Source organism: Chiloscyllium plagiosum, chromosome 6, assembly GCF_004010195.1.
Source record: "Chiloscyllium plagiosum isolate BGI_BamShark_2017 chromosome 6, ASM401019v2, whole genome shotgun sequence".
Classification (NCBI taxonomy): Eukaryota; Metazoa; Chordata; class Chondrichthyes; order Orectolobiformes; family Hemiscylliidae; genus Chiloscyllium; species Chiloscyllium plagiosum.
This window is the reverse complement of record NC_057715.1, coordinates 103277249-103298614: the sequence shown is the minus strand read 5'-3', so window position 1 is coordinate 103298614 and position 21366 is coordinate 103277249. Positions and strand designations below refer to the sequence as shown.

General features: G+C 40.1%; 1 protein-coding gene across 6 annotated transcripts in view; it reads left to right on the top strand.

Moving 5' to 3' along the window:
* Positions 1 to 21366, top strand: part of herc2 (HECT and RLD domain containing E3 ubiquitin protein ligase 2) — a 213929-nt gene that overhangs the window by 12596 nt on the left and 179967 nt on the right. For 5 of the 6 annotated variants that reach the window (XM_043692294.1, XM_043692296.1, XM_043692295.1 and 2 more), the window contains exons 3-8: positions 4239 to 4458; positions 14066 to 14166; positions 14279 to 14435; positions 14534 to 14644; positions 17165 to 17330; positions 19835 to 20008. In XM_043692294.1, coding sequence (XP_043548229.1) covers positions 4239 to 4458; positions 14066 to 14166; positions 14279 to 14435; positions 14534 to 14644; positions 17165 to 17330; positions 19835 to 20008 — 929 coding nt within the window. The remainder of the gene's footprint in view (positions 1 to 4238; positions 4459 to 14065; positions 14167 to 14278; positions 14436 to 14533; positions 14645 to 17164; positions 17331 to 19834; positions 20009 to 21366) is intronic. The other variant, XM_043692293.1, reaches the window with a different exon arrangement.

Below are 21366 nucleotides of genomic sequence, written 5' to 3'. Positions count from 1 at the left end.
GTGTTAAAGGTTTAAATGGAGAGGAATTTCTTAAGTGTGTACAAGACAATTTTCTGAATCAGTATGTGGATGTACCTGCTAGAGAAAGGGCAAAACTTGACCTACTTTTGGGAAATAAGGCAGGGCAGGTAACTGAGGTGTCCGTGGGGGAGCACTAGTCAACATGGCTTTGTGCGTGGGAAATCATGTCTCACAAACTTGATTGAGTTTTTTGAAGAAGTAACAAAGAGGATTGATGAGGGCAGAGCAGTAGATGTGATCTATATGGACTTCAGTAAGGCGTTCGACAAGGTTCCCCATGGAAACTGATTAGCAAGGTTAGATCTCATTGAATACAGGGAGAACTAGCCATTTGGATACAGAACTGGCTCAAAGGTAGAAGACAGAGGGTGGTGGTGGAGTGTTGTTTTTCAGGCTGGAGGCCTGTGACCAGTGGAGCGCCACAAGGTTTGGTGCTGGGCCCTCTACGTTTTGTCATTTACATATAAGATTTGAATGCGAGCATAAGAGGTACAGTTAGTAAGTTTGCAGATGACACCAAAATTGGAGGTGTAGTGGACAGTGAAGCGGGTTACCTCCGATTACAACAGGATCTGGACCAGATGGGCCAATGGGCTGAGAAGTGGCAGATGGAGTTTAACTCCGATAAATGCGAGGTGCTGCATTTTGGGAAAGCAAATCTTAGCAGGATTTATACACGTAATAGTAAGGTCCTAGGGAGTGTTGCTAGATAGGATAGTGAAGAAGGCATTTGGTATGCTTTCCTTTATTGATCACAGTATTGAGTACAGGAATTGGAGCTCATGTTGCGGCTGTACAGGAACATTGGTTAGGCCACAGTTGGAATATTGCGTGCAATTCTGGTCTCCTTCCTATCGGAAAGATGTTGTGAAACTTGAAAGGGTTCAGAAAAGATTTACAAGGAAGTTGCCAGGATTGGAGGATCTGAGCTACAGGGAGAGGCTGAACAAGCTGGGGCTGTTTTCCCTGGAGCGTCAGAGGCTGAGAGGTGACCTTATAGAGGTTTACAAAATTATGAGGGGCATGGATAGGATAAATAGACAAAGTCTTTTCCCTGGGGTCGTGGAGTCCAGAAGTAGAGGACATAGGTTTAGGGTGAGAGGGGAAAGATGTAAAAGAGACCTAAGGGGCAACCTTTTCACGCAGAGGATGGTACGTGTATGGAATGAGCTGCCAGAGGATGTGGTGGAAGCTGGTACAATTGCAACATTTAAGAGGCATTTGGATGGGTGTATGAATAGGAAGGGTTTGGAGGGATATGGGCCGGGTGCTGGCAGGTGGAACTAGATTGGGTTGGGATATCTGGTCGGCATGGACGGGTTGGACCGAAGGGTCTGTTTCCATGCTGTACATTTCTGTGACCCTATGACTCATTATTTATTGTCCATGCAGATAGGAGCAACCATATTGTTTTGAATCTGGAGTCCTTTGTTGGTAAGGCTAGGTAAAATAATTTCCTTCACTTAAAAGACATTAGTGAACTAGATTTTTATTTTATGACCATTGACAATGGCTGTATGTATGCTATTCAGCTAGCTTTTTATTCCAGTATCACTTGAAGTTAAATTCAAATTTCACTATCTCTCTTGGTGGGATTTGAACCCATGTCCCCCAAAGCATTAAAGTCGTGTTCTGGTTTAGCCATAACCACTACACCACCACTTCCATGAATGATACCCAGAAAGAATTTCGGGAGGGTTTCTGCCTGACAAACCTTGACCTTTTTGAAGGAGTGAGGGGTCTTTGGGAAGTGATGTTCCATTCAATTGAAGTCTACCATAAATTCCTGTATTCGAACTTCCTATATGTTTATTTTCAGAAAGAAAGCAACTGTTTGAGGAGTAGTGGAACGTTTGGGAAATGTACTAACAAGGGTCAGAGTGGGCTCTATGTGCCTCAAAATGTTTTTGAATGGCCAATAGTATTGAATTGAGGTAAGTAGGCAAAGTGCCATACTGAAGCAGATGTATCAGTGAAAGTAGATCACTTGACTGCTCTGCTTAAAAGCAGCAAATGACCAGCCAAGGAGAATTATGTTCTCTATTACCAAGTCCGTTCATTTATCTGTGAAGGCATGCAGGGCAATTTGCAGATTTCGAAGATGCAAATTCTTTTTTTCAAGAATTTCAGGCAGTCTGGGAGCATGTTTTTCTTTAGAATAGTCTTTTTCATGTAAAAGTAAGCAATCTAAATACTTTGCTGCTTAGATGGTTAATGTTATTGAGGAATATAAAATGCTTTTTCAATTTTCAACAAACCATGTAGACAATTAGTACCCAAAAAATCTCAACAGTTGCTTTCCCAGTTTCTAACTCTTACTCCCATCCTTGTCAGCTTCACCGAGGCACTTGAACAGCTTCCATGGATTGAGCCTCAACTCATTATTGTTTAATGGAGGCAGTTGTCCCTTAACCTACCAGTTTGTATTAGATTTCTTCTTTCTCTTTTCCACAATTCAACAAGGCATAATTTCCCACCTAATGTTTAAGCTATGTAACTTTTTCTTCTCTGCTGCTCTTTAGCATGCTGCTACAGTTTCTCTATGTTCTGCTTTACTTCAATCCTCCATCCTCCACAATGTCTTTTTCTCTTCTTGGTTCCAGATTGAAATACACATTCCCTGTAATTGTCAATCGTCGTCTTCTACTCTTTTTCTTTTAATCGGTCTTGACCTTTTACCTTATCACTTCATCTTATACTTTCTTTCTCTTTATTTCGCTTTTTTTTACCAAACCATTTACTCTCTTTATCTTCCATTAATTCCGTGTCTTTCTCGCTTTCTTCTCTTTCCTCTGAGTTTATTCTCTCATTCCATTCCTTTTAAGTTTTACCATGCTGAACTTCAAATGTGACTGTTTTATTATTCTAATATACATCTACAAGAAATATTTTAATTATGTAAAAAAGCAGAAATTGAGAGAGCAACTCAGCAGATGCGACAGCATCTGTGGAGTAAAAGCATTGTTAATATTTCAAGTCCAGTGACCCTTCATCAGAATTGATGGTAGCTTGGAAACAATGCTGATGAGGGAGGTGGTAGAGTGACTGAATAGGTGGAGATGGAGCCCTGAGAGAGAAGTTAGGCCAAAAAAAGGATGGTTGACCATAAACCAGTGAAGAAGGAAAGCAGATAATGAGGATCATTATAAGTGAAAATGTGTCAGCCATGCTGGAGACAGCCCATATCATACAGGGCTTGGGCTGGTGGTGCGTTAACAAGCTGGAGAGTGGAGTTCAGGCTCCAAAATTATTGAACTGGATATTGGATCCTGAAGGCTGCAGTGCCCCCAAGCAGGAATACATTCTTGTGTTGAGCCTCACTGGAACGCTGCGGCAGGCACAAATGTTAGCTAAGGAGCGCTGTGAAGTGGCAGGCAGCTGGAAGCTTGGGCTATTGTAACCTCTTCTACCTATTTCATATTTCATACATGGAAGAATGCATTTCCTGATTATATGTTATATGTATCTTCAGTCTAGGAAGGAACAGGCAGGTAGGTTGCTGTGTTCTGACCTAAGAGGGAACAGGAAGGCTATTTAGCATAGAGGATTTGAATATTGATTCCCAGTTAATTGGTGGCAGTAAGTTTCATGCTGAATTGTTTCTGCTTGACCTTTTATTTGCTTAGAGGAATAAGGAAAGTGAGAATGTTAAATTGAAGTTGCAGACAGATGCTGTATGCTTGTCTGATTTTTCACTTTTAATTGCTAATTTGGAAAAAATAAATAAAAATATGCTTTAAATCTTGCTGCAAAAAAATTCTGTTTCCTTTTCTTATTCAATGAATATTTCTTTTGACCCTGAGTCCTTTGCATGTAGATTTGTGTCTTTAGGGCTGTTTGGTTCTCAAATATGCTTGATTTGCCTGAAGTGACTGTTCATTTGTTGCAATAACGTAAATTAACATATCCATTAAACTTGTCAAATTTAATCAGGGAATGTGGAAAAGTTAGTATTTTTTTGTCTTTATTGGAAGTAGGTGTCTTTCCAGTTGGAACAAAATGAATGTTGGATATATCTGAGATTCTTCTCTTGATACAGCACTGAATTGTGAAACTTTTTGCAGGGAAGGATGCATTAGAATGAACTTGTGAAAATGATGTACATTTATGTTACCTTTTACAAGACATACTCATCACTCTTCCTTATGTAATGGTACCATGGAGCTCCATTTTGCTTTTACTCCTTGGAAATAACTGTTATTGAATTCTAATTCCAGATGTGAGTGAATTGAAAGAGTGTCTACATATACTTGTGAAGGAACAGCAGGCGATTGCTGCACAAGCTGCAACCACAACCCTCTCTGGGATAAGACTGAAGCAGCGATTGGCCGTCCTTGAACGATACTTCATTGCACTCAGTAGAAGTGTACTCTTGGAACATACAAATGTCAAATGGAAGAGCCTGAATGTACCCATGCCTGTTGCTGACAAGAAAAGGTATATTTCAAGTTAATATTATCCCTTTTTATCAGTAAGATTGAGACAATCCTTTCAGTTCTTTCTGCTGTCATGTTTCCCTGTACTTGCCATAGCCTTTAAATCACATTATGCTCTATTTTCTTTCTAATCTCTGTTTTTTGTTTTTGCTTTCTCTGAATGTATCTTGTCCATGAAATCCACCTCTGCTCCCTTAACTCTATTCCCTCTAATGAGCACAGAAAATGCTGGAGAAACTCAGCAGGTTTGATAGCATCTAGAGAGAGAAATAGAGCCAAGGTTTTGCATCTGCTCTGCCTCTGAAAGGAGTTGGAAGATTGGTACTTTGTAGAGGAAGAGTAATAGGGCAGATGGTACAGAGGCTCAGTGCAAAAGGCAATGGGTTGTCAATCATGGAGGGAGAAAAGAAAGATGTTTAAAAATTTGTAAATTAAGATGTAAAAGAGAATTAGTCCTTTCTACAAAGTGCATTGTAAATAAGACACAAATGTGACATGGCAGTGAGGTATAGGAAAAAGGGTGGGGGAGAGAATGTAAGGAAAATGGAGAACAGACATAATGCTGTCAATTTCTGAAGTTGTTGAACTTAATAGGGAAACCTCAAGCCTCTCAAGTTCTGCAGGGGAAATTGAGGTGGTGTTCCTCGAGCTTGTGTTGTCCTTCAGTGGAACATTGCAGTGTATCCAGAGTAGAAATGTTGGCATGTGAGTAAAGTGATTTACTGAAATGGTAAGCAATTGGGAGATCAAGGTCATTTCTATGGATAGGGCGAAGGTCTTCTGCAAAGTGGTCACCCTGTCTGCATTTTAGTCTTGCTAAGGTAAAAGAAACTGCATTGTGAGCACAAATGCAGTAGACTAGATTGAAAGAAGTACAACTGAGTTGCAGCTTCACCTGACCTTGGATAGTGAGGAGAGAGGAGGTGAATGGGCGAGTGTTACACCTTATATGATTGCATGGACGAGCCAGGAAATGTGAGGAGTGATGGACAAATAGACCAGGGTGTAATGAGGGAACAGTCCCTCCACAATGGTAATGGTGGAGGAGAGAGAAAGTTGTGTTTGCTGGTTGTATTTTGTTGGTGATGGAACCCCATTGTTCTGGGAAGGAGGCGAAAGGGCGAGGGCAGAAGTGCGGGAGATGGGTTAGCTGTGGCTGAAGGCCCTGTCAACCTCAATGCTTTGGGGGAATCCTCAGCTGATGAGAAAGGAGGTCGTGTTAGAGGCAACCCAGTGGAAGGTGGCAGCATTGAAATAGACGCGATGGAGATCCTGATTCCTTCTAAATGATCATCTTGATTCTCTTCCTGTCATAAGTCATAGAGTCATGCAGCACATAAACAGGCCATTCAGTCCAACCAGTTCATGCCGAACATAATCCCAAACCAAACTAATCCCACTTGCCTGCTCCTAACCAATATCCATCCAAACCTTTCCTAATCATATTCTTTTCCAAACTTAAACATTGTAATTGTGTCCACATCCACCACTTTGCCTGGAAGTTTATTCCACAGATGTACCAGCCTTCTGTTTAAAAACAAAGAATTGCCCCATATGTCTTTTTAAAAAATCTATCTCCTCTCACCTTAAAAATGTCCCCTCTCGTCTTGAAATCCCACATTCTTGGGGAGAGACAACTGCCATTAACTGTAATAACCTCTCATTATTTTCCAAACTTCTATCAGGTCACCTCCTTCACTCCAGTGAAAACAGTCCGGCCTATCCATCCTTTTGTTATAACTCAAACCTTCCCTACCTGGCAACACCCTGGCAAATCTCTTCTGAACCTTAATGATATCCTTTCTATAACTGGGCGACCAGAACTGGATACATTATTCCAGAAGAGGCCTCCCTAATGCCCTGTACAACCTCAAAATGATGTCACAATCCTATACTCAAAGGATTGAGCAATGAAGGCACATGTGCCAAACACCTTTTTAACCACCTGTCTATATGTGACACAAACTTCAAGAATTATGTACCTGAACCCCTAGGTTCTGCAACACTATCCGAGGTGCTACTGTTAATTATATAAACAAGACGGAATTCCAGAAAATGAAGCCAGGCGGGACCAACACCCCACGATTCTAAGGACTACCAAAAATCCATAAACCAGGAGCCCCCCTCAGACCCATAGTCTCACTACCTGGAATACCAACTTACAGACTGGCCAAAGAACTACACGCAAGACTGAAATACCTAGTAGAAGAGTCACAGAACTCCATCCACTCCACCCAGCAATTCCTAAAAATCATCTAAAACACCAAAATAGAGGAAGACGAAACAATGATCTATTTGACGTAACAGCACTGTTCACCTCCATCAACATCGACCTGGCAAAGGAAATACTTACCACACTTTTAGAAGAGGCCATCATGCACACCCCAACCACCATCAACCACATTACCAACGAAAACATCTTGAAGGTAGTGGACCTGTGCCTCACCACCCACTTCACCTTCAACAACATAATCTACAAACAAACCAACGGCACACCATGGGATCTCCGCTATCAGGATTCATAGCCGAAGCGGTAATGCAAAGCATAGAACAAACAACCCTACCAACCATCAAACCAAAAACCTGGGTCTGTTACGTAGATTACACCTTTGTCATCACAAAACGAAACAAAATAGAAGAGACATTCAACATCATCAACAACACCCTCACAGGCATAAAGTTCACCATGGAGGAAGAAACCGACAACAAACTCACATTCCTGGACGTCACAGTTGAAAGAAAGGACAACGGAGAACTACAAACCGGCGTATACAGAAAACCGACAAACACTGACCAAATACTTAACTACACCAGCAACCATCCCAACACACACAAACGAAGCTGTATCAGAACAGTATTCCAATGAGCTGTATCAGAACACTATTCTCTTCGAAAAACAGAGGTGAACCACCTGTACGATGTATTCAAGAAGAACGGATACTCAAAAAATACAATGCGCAGATTCCTCAAGAACAAACCACGACAAGCAGACCAAACACAGCCAGAAACCCGAACCACCTTACCATACATCAAAGAAGTTTCAGAAATGACAGCCAGACTACCACAACCCCTCTGAATCCTAGTAGCACACAAATCCACCAACACTCTCAAACGAAAACTAACAAACTTAAAAGACCCAGTACAACCCATGGACAAAACCAACGTCATCTACAAAATTCCATGCAAACACTGCCACAAACACTACGTAGGACAAACAGGAAGAAAGTTAGCCACCAGGGATACACGAACACCAGCTAGCCTCAAAAAGACACTACCCTCTCTCCCTCGTAACCCTACACACTGATGAAAAAACCACCAATTCGACTGGGACATCTATCCTGGGACAGGCTAAGCAAAGACATGCCAGAGAATTTCTAGAGGCCTGGCACTCCAACCACAACGTCATAAATAAACACATAGATCTAGATACCATCTATCAAGCCCTCAGAAAATGAACAGGAAATGGCATCACCACAAACCCCAGGAACCCCATCCAGGACAAACAAATAAATAGAAAGCAGGAAACAACAGCTTCGCTTCACTTGGAGGTCGCCACTGATGATGTTACCTAGCCAGGTAATGAAACGTCTGGATATCAAACCTACAGCTCAGCGAGCAAACCTACACCCTAAACCTCAACCTGAGCTACAAACCTGGCATAAGCATTACCCTTGTTTGTTGTACCAAATGCAATACCTTCCATTTATCCACATTGAGCTCTATCTGCCATTTTTCAGCCCATTGATCCATTTGGTGAAGCTTCCTTTGTCATCTTAGAAAACCTTTTTCACTGTCAACCATGCCACCAACTTTGGTTGTGGTTGACAAATAATTCTCTCCCCTATATTTCCTTCTCCCTTTCAAAAGTCATCACCTTGGTCCCGTTGGCTCTCAAGTCCTTTCAAACTATTTGCACCGTCTCCAACCTCCTTTTTTCTCTTGAGAACTCTAATGTACTGACTCATATATGTGGAGAAAGTGAGGACTGCAGATGCTGGAGATCAGAAAGTGTGGCACTGGAAAAGCACAGCAGGTCAGGCAGCATCCTGAGGAGCAGGAGAGTTAACATTTTGGGCATAAGTTTCTCATCAGGAATTTCAATGCATTTGTGGATTTTTCCAGTCTGGTTTCTCAGCCCTGACTGAGCACTGAAACATTTCTAATTCAAGTCACAAATGACATACTCTGTCTGTGACCATGGTATATTACTGCTCTTTGGACTATCTTAGTCATTGATGTGGTTGACCCCAGGGTACATTATGAAGGATATTTTCCCTGGCTGTGGGATGTAGAACCAACCACAGCGTCTAGGAAGAAAAGGCAAGCCATTTAGGACTGAATTGGAGAGGAATATCTTTGTTAAGAGGGTGGTGAATCTTTGGAATTCTAGGCCCAAGAGGGATCCTAAGCTCACTTACGAAGCAAGTTCAAGATAGAGATGAATAGATTTTTGATTACTGATGACCTAGAGTTATGGGGATAGTACAGGACTATTGCATCACAGGAGATGATCAGCCATGATCTAGATTAACTGAGCATGCCTGAGGAGCTTAATGGCTTATTCCTGCTCCTATGTTCCTATTGTGATACTCCAGTAATTTTTCTCTTTGGGGCTGCCCTTCATGGCTCCATTCTTGATTATCTGAGAATCGCCAAATCTTGTTGGCTCTTTTTCCTGGTTTGCACAATTATCTTCTGGAGTCTCCTAAGGATCTATTCCTTGCCCTCATTCCTGTTGCTTATCTGCCTACCGACTCTTGATGGCATAATCAGCAATTAGGGGGTCACCTCTCAAATATTGACAGTGTCTAAGTCCACCTTTTCACCATCTCTATTGTGATCTTGTTACTGTCTCTGTCAGTTAATCAGTCCTGGACAAGCCAGAGATTGCTCCAATTAAACACTGGGAAGAGTTAAATTGCCACAATCGCTTGTCAGCAATTCTACACCCCGTCCTGTCCACTGTACTACTTTGGCTTTTCACTAGAGGATTTGGAATATTTTTGTATTATATTTACACATAAAATGGATCAGTCAGACATTTGAGATGAGGTTGCTTCTCACCATTCTCGATTGACCTTTTGATCTTGTGTTTAAACTCTGGCCAAAATCAGTTCATGCTTATATTGGACATATGGCATCTAACTTTGGTTATTAACTTCAATTTCCACTGACTTTGTTGCCAACTCTTTATTGCCTATTTTATGCTATTGCACAAAATAAAGGTCTACTAGATTGTCTTTCTGACCTTGTTAACTTTGTGAATGGTTGAAAGTTCTACTACGCTGAAAATGTGGCTTGATGATCTTCTGCAGGTCAGTATTCGTGAACTAAATTTGCATAAGATTAATTGTAAAGACAGGTGCACATTGTAGCTTTCATTGCATTTGCACTGAAGTGGAATAGGACTGGAGTTGTTGAACAGTTAACGAACATTTTTTTAAATTGTTTGTTAGTAGATGGAAATGCATAATGTTGACTGTTTTATTTGAAAGCTTCTGTGCAAATGTGGTGGGGTATTTTCAAAGTTTTCAACAGATCTGAAACATTATGATAGTACGAGGTTCGTGTTGGCTATGGTAGATTGGGGTACGTTGCTTAAAAGGACGACATTGGAAAAGCAGAGGCAAATATTCGTAGAGCCCATGGGTGAACTGAACAATTGTTTATTCCTGTCTGGCACAAAAGTGAAATGGAAAGGTGACCAGGCCATGGCTTATAAGGGAAATTAGAAATAATATTAGATCCAAGGGAGAGGCATAGAAATTGGCCAGAAAAAAACCCCACCAGAACTGAGGAGTGGCAGTAGTTTAGAGTTCAGCAAAGAAGAACAACATGGATTGTTTAAGAAGGGGAAATAGATTATGAGGATAAGCTTGCAGGAAACATAAAATTATTGACTATTAAATTTTCAGTAATTATTTGGAGGTAAAACGATTGGGAAAACAAATGCAGGCTCCTTACAATCAGAAACTGGGGAATTTATTATGTAGGGCAAAGAAATGGCTGACCAAGCATTTATATATTTTGGTTCTATGCTCACAAAGGAGGACATAAATAACATACGAGAAATTTTGAGAAACATGGGGTTTGATGAAAGGGAGGTATTGAGGGAAATCAGATTTAGTAGGGAAATGGTGTTAAGGAAATTGATGGGATTGAAGGTCAATAAATTCTCAGGCCCTGAAAATCTACATTCCAGAAATGTTGAAGAAGTAGCTCTCAAAATAGTGGATACATTGGTGGCCATCTACCAAGTTTCTGTAGACTCTGGAACAGTTCCTAGATTGGAGGGTAGCTAATGTAACCCTCTGTATTAAAAAGGGTGGCAAAGGGATAACTGGGAATTGTACATCCATTAGCCTGATGTTGATAATAGGGAAAACGCTGGAGTCCATTACAAAATAATTTGTAGCTGAGCATTTGGAAAACACTAGTAGAATTGGACAGAATTAGCACAGATTTCCAAAAGGGAAAACGTGCTTGATTAATCTACTGGAATTCTGAGAGGGTGTAACTCGTTGAATTGATGAGAGGAACCAGTGGATGTGGTTTATTTGGACTTTTAGAAGGCTTTTGATACCCAGACACCTTCAGCTGCTTCATCAAAGATCTTCCCTTCATCAGGTTACAAATGGGCATGGTGGCTGATGATTGCACAATGTGTAGCACCATTCATGACTCCTCAGATAATGAAGCAGACCATGTTTAAATGTAACAAGACCTGAACAATGTTTAAGTTTGGGCTGATAAATGGCAAGTAGCATTCACACCACGCAAATGCCAGGCAATGATCATGTCCAATAAGAGAAAACCTAATCATCGACCCATGACATTTGATGGTGTTACCATCACTGAATAGAGCACCAACATCCTGGGAGTTACCATTGATCAGAAACTCCATATGAATACGATGGTTACAACAGCAGAGTAGAGACAAGAAATACTGTTGTGAGTAATTCACCTCCTGACTCCCCAAAGCCTGCCTGCCATCTGCAAGGCACAAGTCAGAAGTATGGAATACTCCCTTTTGCCTGGATGGGTGTAGCTCCAACAACACTCGAAGCTTGACATCATCGAGGACAAAGTAGCTCTCTGGACTGGTACTGCATCAACTCCTTACGCCATCGGCAGTCAGTAGTAACAGCGTGTACTGTCTACAAGATGCACCAGAATTCACCAAAGATTATTAGATAGCACCTCCCGAGTCCACAACCACATCCATCTGGAAGGATAAGGACAAATAATTGGAAACAACATCACCTGCAAGTTTCCCTCCAAGCTAATCATTCTCCCTTTTCCCGCCCCCCCACCATATCCCAGATCCAACCCTCCAACTCAGCACTGTACTGTTGACCTGTCATTCCTCCCCATTTCCTTCCCACCCATCTGCTCTACCCTCCCATCGACCTATCACTATTGCTCTTCATCTGCATCCACCTATTGCCGTCCCACCTACCCCCCCCCCCAGCCCTACCCCTACCTCCACTATCTCTCATCACCCTTCTCCCTCCACATTCCTGATGAAGGGCTTATGCCCGAAACGCTGACTTTCCTGCTCCTTGGATGCTGCCTGATCTGCTGTGCTTTTTCAGCGCCACCCTTTTCGACTTGGAGATATATTATTATGCCTTCACTGTTGCTCAGTCAAAATCCTGGAAATCTTTACCTAAGGGCATTGTGGGTCTACCTACAACATGAACTGTAGCTGTTCAAGAAGGTGGCTCACTCCCATCTTAAGGGCAGTTAGGACTGGGTAATCGATGCTGGCCAACCAGTGACGCTCATGTCCCATGCCTGAATAAAAAAAGACATAGCGAGCAGATTCATGTGCAGGAATAAGAACTTCTTGCTGCAATTATACAGGACCTTGGTGAGACCACACCTGGAATATTGTGCATAGTTTCGGTCTCTTTATCTAAGGAAGGATGTTCTTGCCATAGAGGAAATGCAGTGAAGCTTTTTCCTGCGATGGTGGGACTGATATAAGAAGACAGATTGAATCGGTTGGGATTGCATTTGCTGGAGTTCAGAAGAATGAAGGGGATCTCATAAAAATCTATAAAATTCCAACAAGACTGGACAGGCTCGCTGCAGGAATGATCTTAGTGATGTGTTTCTAGAACCCATGGTCACAAAGTAAGGTTATGGAGTAAACTATTTCAGACAGATGAGAAGCGATTGCTTCACCCAGAAAGTGGTAAGCCTCTGGAATTGACTACCACAGAAAGCAGTTGAGGCCAAAACCTTGTATGATTTCAAGGAAGAGTTGGAGATAGCACTTGGGGCGAGAAGAATCAAAGATGATTGGGGGGAAAAGCAGGAGCGGCTGCTTGAGGTTGTCAACCATGATTATAATGAGTGATGGAACTGGACTGAATGATCTACTGTCTTCTCTGTTTCTATGGTAAAAATTGGTTTGATTTTATTATTAATTAAAATTTAAACATCATTTTAAAAAACTCATTCTTAGCAATCAACAGTTAGACTTGCCTTATTCATTTGCCTTGCTTATAACAACTGAGTGCCTTCCCAGGCCACATTAATGGGCAGTTCAGATGCAGTTACGTTAAGGTGAGACTGGAACCTGATTGTCAACCCGAAAGGAAGCAGTTACAACGTATTTGAATCTCAACTTCTTTTCAGTAAGATAGCAAGAAGATAATAAAAGCAAGTTATAAGTAAAATTTAAGGAAGAACATTGAGTTTTAATTGAGAAGTAGATCAATGAAGTAAAGTAAATACTGTTTTTGCGTAACTAGTCTGACTAATGTATGTTTAAAAACTGGTTATAAGTCCTCTTTCTGTCTCTGTGTAGCAGTACATTTTAAAGAACAGAAGAATCCAAGTTCGCTTTTTCAGTATGTTCATGAGCTGGTATCATTTGGGATGTAACAGTTTACCAAAGTGGCACCAAATTGGGTGATGGAAAGATTGGTGTGGGTTCCTTTCCAGAATTTTTAAAAAAATTCATTCTTGGGGTGAGGGCATCACTGGCTAGGCCAGCATTTATTGCCCAGAGGGCAGCTAAGAGCCACCACATTGCAGTGGGTCTGGAGTCAAGTAGGCCAGACGAGGCAAGCATAGCAGAGACCTTCCCAAAAGAACATTAGTGCACCAGATGGATTTTTACAACAATCGAAGCATCGCAGATCCTTAGTTCCAGACATTTTTATTGAATTCAAAGTCCACCTTCTGCTGTGGTGGGAATTGAACCCACATCCCCAGAACATTGCCTGGGTCTCTGGAAAGGCATTCCAGTGATTACTCCACTAGGCCATACCCTACCCTATTGTTATCAAGTGACTCTGAGGAAAAGTACGTCAAGTTTGTGCATATCAGATGACAACAGCATCTGGTTTTCTTGATGAATCCCTCCACACTCAGCTGGCTTGCTGATATTCTAAGCAGGTTTACTCGTGAAGAACGGTGGTTGGAGTAGTATGATAGAGGCTATTTGGGGGCACCTTTGGCATTTGTAAGAGTAATTTCCCCATTGAGATCCAGTGCATTTAGGAAGTAACAGAAGAAGAAATGCTTATTTTGCTTGCATATTTGCGCATTAAAAAGTTGGCATGCATGTCATTTTAACATCTTAAAAATTTCAGTTCTAGGCCAGTTGGGAAAGGCGTTGAAGGACTTGCCAGGGTTGGATCCAGAGCAGCACTTTCTTTTGCCTTTGCATTCCTTCGCAGAGCTTGGAGGTCAGGTAAGAGGGAATGCTGCATGATCGTGCACAACTTGCTTTATGGACGAAATACAGATTTCACTTTTTTTTTTGAAAGCTTTCCAGGCACATTTTGTTTATTTTTATTTTTAAGGTGAAGATGCAGACTTGTGCTGTGAGTTACTACAAGAATCTTTGGATGCACTTCGTTCTCTCCCAGAAGCATCCTTGTTTGATGAAGGCACAGTATCCAGTGTGTGGCTAGAAGTAGTGGAGAGAGCAACAAAATTTCTCAGGTCTGTTGTCACAGGGTAAGTTGGTGTTATGGACAAGCTTAAATTTGATATTTTGACGAGAAAAGAAATTTACTGGCTTCATATAATTTGCTTAAAATTCTGTTGTTGTGCAGCGATCTTCATGGAGCACCAAGCTCTAAGGGATCAGGGAACATTCCACTTCAAGACCAGCATTTGGCTCTTGCAATACTTCTAGAATTGGCAGTACAAAGGGGAACACTGTGGTAAGGAATGCAAACTAGTGTATTTTCATGTGTTAAACTAAATTGTTTTATTTTTAAGTAATTACTAACCAAACTGCCTCAGTAATGAAATGGGGAAGAATGGTATCAAGTTGAATGGTATCAAGGCATTCATTGATAATCTAGCTTGTTGCACTTGTTCAAATTTATTTCAAAAATACTTTGATCATAGAATCATAATATGGAAGCAGGCCACTTGGTCCATTGAGTCCACATCCACCCTCTGAAGAGCATCCCACCCAGATCCACCCCCCCTACCCAATCCCTGTAAATGTGCACTTCTCATGGCTAATCCACCTCGTCTACGCATCTTTGTGCTGATAAACTTTAAAAATTGTCATGAGCGTGATGACCAGGGCTTGCAACATGACTGACTTGAAAGCTGTATAATCAAGAGGACTTGTTGACATCTGCCATTTGCACATTCCTGTTATTCCAATTTCGAACCATTTGCCTTGCCAGCAGTCAGCTTCAAGGGGAGCCCTGAAGATTGGGGATAGAACTGATCAAGGGCAGATATCTCTGCATCTCCTGCATTTTTAATGGGCTTTCGGTGATCGTTACTGATAAAGTCAAAATTACCTTTATATAGATTGGGTCTTTGGAAAATTTTTTAAGTGATTGAATCTAAGTACTTCAATGTCTATAATATAGGAATACGGCATTGGTTAGTAATTCGACATGCATACCACTTTTGAATCACCAGTACACCATCTTCGTGTTACTGAGCCAGTCGTACAGCATGGAAGCAGACCGTTTGGGCTGGCTTTGTCTATTTTTGGTATTACATGTTATGTGTTTTCATATTTTAAATTCCTTCATTTGTGTATGAATATTATATCATTTTTGATAAAAGTTGTGCTGTAATTCAGTCTTTATTGAATGAAATAGAATTTTTCTAAAAAGTGTTTTGCATTTTAATATATTTCGAGGTAATGCAGTTTTTGCAAAGTAACTTTTGTTCTTCAGATTAACTTGCGCAGTCTCCTGCCTAAGACATTTTAGACCTGTCAGAACATGAACATAGAAACTCCACAGGCTTAAACATGACTTTTGGCTTATCGAGTTAATGCTTTGATTTTGTTACCTATCAGTGGGAACTGTTTTAAGCTTAAATTCTGGTCTTTACTCTCATCTTTATAATTGCTTGGGTAGTAACAATTTTCTATCCCTTTTGTTTCATCTATATTGGTTAGTAGCATACTGTTTGTAGCACTGGCATCTACCTGGCATTGTAGGAAATTGCCCAGGTATTTCATGATAACAAAAAAGAACAAATCTTCGACAGTGCTATTAAGAGGCATTACTCAACATTACTTTTCTCACTGCTCAATTTGAGTTCCACCAGGCCCCTTCAGCTCCTGACCTTGATCCAAAATGAGTAAAAGTGTTGAGTTCCATTGGGATCATTATTCTTGACATCAAAGTGGCATTTTACTGGGTGTAACATCAAAGAAAAGTTGTAAAACTGGAATAAATGGGAATCAAAGAGAACTCTTCCAGTTGTTTGGAGTCATACCTAGTGCGAAGGAAAATTTGATACCCATGATAAAGTTAACTGTATGCCTAGAAGGGTTTGAAATTGAAGAAGAATTGTTGGATAGATCATTGAAGGTGGCAGGACGGATGGAAAGAGGAGCTAATAAAGCTTAAGTGACGTTGGCTATTTTAATAGGGACATAGATGAGAAAGCAGGTTTTACTGAATCTATACACAATACTTGTTAAATGTCAGCTGGAGTATTGTGTGCAGTTCCTGGTGCTTTGCTGTAGGGACATTGTGAATGCTAAGAGGAAATCTGCTGGGTTTATAAAAGCATAAGAGGTCTCCCTAGAGTAGATTGGGGGAAACTGGTCCCGCTTATAAAAGGATCAAGATCTGAGAGGACACTGATTTGAAGTGATTTGTAAATGTCGGCTGGGACCTTGTTAGTTTATTGAATGCTTTTTTTTCTTTCTTTCACTAAATATTGGTCACCTCTTCAAATTGGTGCTTTGTATCAATTTTTTGCCTTGCTCTTGGGAATGACCTTGCCTTGAGTTTTACTTTAAGTATATTACTTAATTTAATATGCCCATTGCTGTTTATAATTTGTAGGAATGGTTGTCAGCTGAGAATAGGATTGGGTTTAGCTGTGATTTCTATGCTTGAATGACCTATTGACCCTGAATGTCTAGTCTCGTATTTGAGTAGCCACTTGAATTTGCAGGAAATAAGTTTGTGTCATTCACCAACACTGCTGTGTCAGGATGCGTGAATCAATTTATCAAAACAACATATTGTCATGAAAGTTAGGCAGAAAATGTATGTTAAAGTTAAATGGTGTCGACCAGTGGGAATATACAATGTTTTTACATTCATGCATAGAAAGCATGGATGACTGAAAAATAGGAGGCATGACGCCTGCCCAAATATTTTATCCGTTTTTCAAAAATCTTGGCAAAATATGTGAGAACCTAGTTTTGAATGCCTCATTTATTGAATATTCATTTTTCTTAATAGCCAAATGCTGTCCGCTGTTTTGCTACTACTGCAGCTTTGGGAAAATGGAACCAGGGAAACTGACAATGAAAGATCCTCACAAGGTACTAGCGCACCACTTTTACCTCTTCTGCAGAGATTCCAGAGTATACAGTGTGGAAAAGATTCGCCAATTGCAGATGAAGAGGTATGAGTGGACTTGAGAGAAAGCTTTCATGTCAATTAAAAACAAAGTACTACATACATTTGTCTTGCATTGCTGGTATGAAATGTAAGAAGTCTTGTGTGCATTTTTGGAAGAAAGTTGCTGCACATGAGGATATAGAGCATGTTTGTTCCCTTCCTCCCTACCTCTGTTCACTGGCTGAATATAATTGACTGTAGCTGCTCAGAGCAACATAACATATCAATAATGTGGAATACATCCTTTTGATTTTACACAGTGTAACAAGTTCGATCTCTGAAGTCTTAAGCATGGGTAGTAGACCGTAGAACCAAAAAAGGTGCATTTGGAGAATTCCTGCATGGTTGTCAATAAGCAAAATGAATGTTTGCAAACTTCATTCCCATACGTTTTGTTTAGACATTGAATAGAAAACAGACGATCAAGAGCATGGGTGTACAGCAACACCTCTTTGGTTTCAATACTTGCAAGCACTTGCCTGGGGACGTGGCAGTGTAGTGATAATGTCACTGGACGAATAATCCAGATCCTGTGGGCATGGGTTCGAATCATGACAGCAGGAGGTTAAATTTGAATTCAATAGAAATCTGGAATGGAAAAAATAAATGACAACTGTGGGTAATAAGTGCTGGCCTAGCCATCGACACCCATGTCCTCTGAAGTAAATTAAACTAAGACAAATTTGGGAATGATGAATTTATGACCCATATTCATCTAATGCTGTTTGTGAGAAACACTAGTTCTATTTGCAGTTGTTGTTGCTTTTTCAATTGGGTTTCATGTCTAACTGGAAGGTGAGCAAGTCATGAATTTCAGTTTTAGATTTGAAAGTGCTGCTATAGATTTTATTGTTTTGTTCAGTAGTAAATTGTATTAGTAGGTGAAAGATGCAGATATTATATGCCCCTGTGGTTGACCATCAGATCTTTCTGTTTTTGGCAAATGTCCTCTCCTGTATCATTTTGCTGTTTAACACTTGACTGAAAATTAAGTAAACTCAACAATATAAATCAACTGAAATGAGCAATCCTGAGACTTGGACTTTTAACAATTGTGTGATTAAATGGTGCTAATACTTCTGGACTCTTGAGTAACTTCACAAAAGATTACCGGACTTGATTGCGATTAGTGTACTGTAAGCAGATCGATCTTTGGCCTGTTTCTACGCTGTAGAAAGACTTACTCTGAGCTTTTTAAAAATTTTCTGATTTATCATTATGATTTTGTACTTTTGAAGGTCGGTTATGCTGGCCTTTTTATTTCTTTATTTTTCTTTTTTCCCTTAAAAATTTGTACTCAAAGAATCTGTACCTAGGTACCTTTGTACTTCGATGGTGCTGTAAGTGGTGACTTCTAAACCTTTGCTGTACTCATTTGAGTATATGTGACAATAAGCTAATTCAGTTCAATTCAATTCCATACAATGCTGTCAGACGTGCTGAATTTCTCTCGCAATTTCTGTTTCCATTTGTTATTCTTTTTTATTTTCTTGGTTTCCCATGCCAATGAAGAACATTTATCGTTATTTTCCACCAAGGGCATGATAAACCATGTTTACTCCAATATCCACCCAGAAGGTTTGCACTAAAAAGGATTGGCTTTATATCTTCTAGATTATTTAAGGCTGCAAAGTAGAGTATGCATTTTTCTGAACTTGATTCCCTGTTTGTTCTCAAGACTCCCTCATCAGTAACCTCTTTCATCATCATACTTGGCATAAATCATCATAAGCATTGTATCTGCCTGAGTGCATGACCAGTTTAACAGTCCAGTAAAATTTGTTAGCTGATTCTCATGGGTGAAAAATCATTTTTCTTTGAGGATTGGCTCAATTTGACAAGTAGTAGTTAATACTTCAAGTAAGATTGTTAATCCGAAGTTACCCCTAACTTATTTTGCTTAATATCTAAATTTTTGTATTTAAAGCTGATCTCCAATCTTAAATTCCTTTTTTTATTTATTTATGCTCAAAATCCGTTGAGTCTCCTCACAGCAAGCTTTTGGTGCATTTCATAAATATGACTGCTCGGTTTTCTTTGTTGTCAAACATTGCTGAATTGGCAGAGTGGAAGCAACCTATTTCCTGCAAGATGGACCTCACTGAGAAAACGAACCCTCTCGACGTGGTTGAACCCAGAAATACACTTGTTTAACTTCCATTCCTTCCCTTCTATATCACCTCCCTTTGAAACTTCTCACCCAGCTAAAATGCAACTTTTTTATTGATTGAGTGACAGTCACATGAAGGTGTTCTTTGTGATGGTAATAACATCTTCAAGATTACTTTACCTACGTAGGGGAATCCACCTCTAATATCTTGATCACTAAGTTTTTTCTTAAAACCCCAAGATACTTGTCAGTTTAATTGCACTGGTTTCATGACATACTTGTAAACTTTGTCTAATTTTGGGTTTGTATTCTTCAAATGTTGAAACTAACTTGTGAATTGCAGTAATATATCTGCTGTTGAAAAATCAAGAATTAAATGATATTTTGTTTTATTCCAGATATTGGGAAATCCTTTGAGCCCAAATGAATGTTTCTTGAGATATCTTACTTTACCCCAAGATAATGATTTGGCTATAGACCTACGGCAGACAGCAGTTGTGATTATGGCTCACTTAGACCGTTTGTCAACTCCCTGCATGCCACCACAATGTAGCTCTCCTCCATCTCAAAAGGTAAAAATGTGCAAATTACTTTGAAGTCTCAACATGAGCATAGAAACATCCATTTCAAATGATTTATTATGCATTTTGCAATCTAATCCATAATTCAAATTTGGTTGTCAGACACTTTGAAGATGTAATATGGTGGGCATTTTTTGCTATATTTGAGTCCATTTCTATACTCGCTGCTTGTCCTTTTGAGACTCCTAGATTGGATGATGTGTAACATGGGAATCTCTATCTCTAAGATATCTGTGCTCTCCAATTGAAACTAAAAGTTGTCTCTTAGTTGCACTAAGCGACTCTCCTCTCAGTCTGAGTTGCAATACTTTCCAGTTTGGCTTTAGATGTTCTCTTGGGCATGATCAACACTGATGAACCCAACTGTCTCTTGCTGTCTTTGAAAAGAGTGTGTGGGTGCAGTACTGATGGTAGAGGGACCCACCGAATGTGGAGATCTTGCTGGATTTATCAGCAACATTTCTTATGCTTTACCAGGTGCAAAATAAACAATAAGTGAAATGATGTAATTCACATATTAATACAAAGCAAGTTGAAGTTGAATTTTGGTGAGTTTGCAACAGATCGAACTTGCACCATGTAGCTCTGGTTGGACAATCCCTGATGGCTGCAGCAAATCTTTGCCCACCTTGTCAAAAATAATGTCGTACTCCCATTTCTAATAGTTTTATGACTAATAAAGACAGCTGTTTATAGAAAATGAAAAGAGCAATGTTTTTATATATCCTGCTGAGGTTTCCTGAAAGTTCATCTTTAATCACTGGAGACCCTGGAAAGTTGGCAATCTTAAAGTGCAAGTGTACACTCCTGGTCTTAGGACCAAGATTCAGACCTGTCTGATTTTGTAGCTCTGATTACAATGGATAGAACAACTCCAGGATATAACCAGCTCCTCATGCTGAAGAGGTTCAACTTCCTAAGATATTTTTATGTAGCTGAACTCAAAATGCTGTAAATATTCAGTTGGTGAGTGAGGATCTGCGTACAGAAAAGATGGGTTGAAATTTCTGGTAGGGCTTCTTTTCCCTCAGCATTTGTAGATTTTTGCATGAAATTATAGTTTCAGCATTCATATGACCAAACATGGATGTTTTGGGTTTGCATGGATTAAGCAGCCTTTTTGCATTTTCTGTTTTCCTTGCACACAAGAGGGTGAAAGCACAGCATACAAGGCATGTGCAACTACCCCTCCACCCCGCTCAAGGAAAAATAAAAAGAAATTTTATCTCAAAATCTCTAAACCTGTTCAATGACCCAAAACCTCCACTTTTACCAAAATGTTTCTGAAACTTTTTAACTAATCCTATCAGACATTGTTTCCTCTTTTAACTTCAAAATTTGTGTACAAG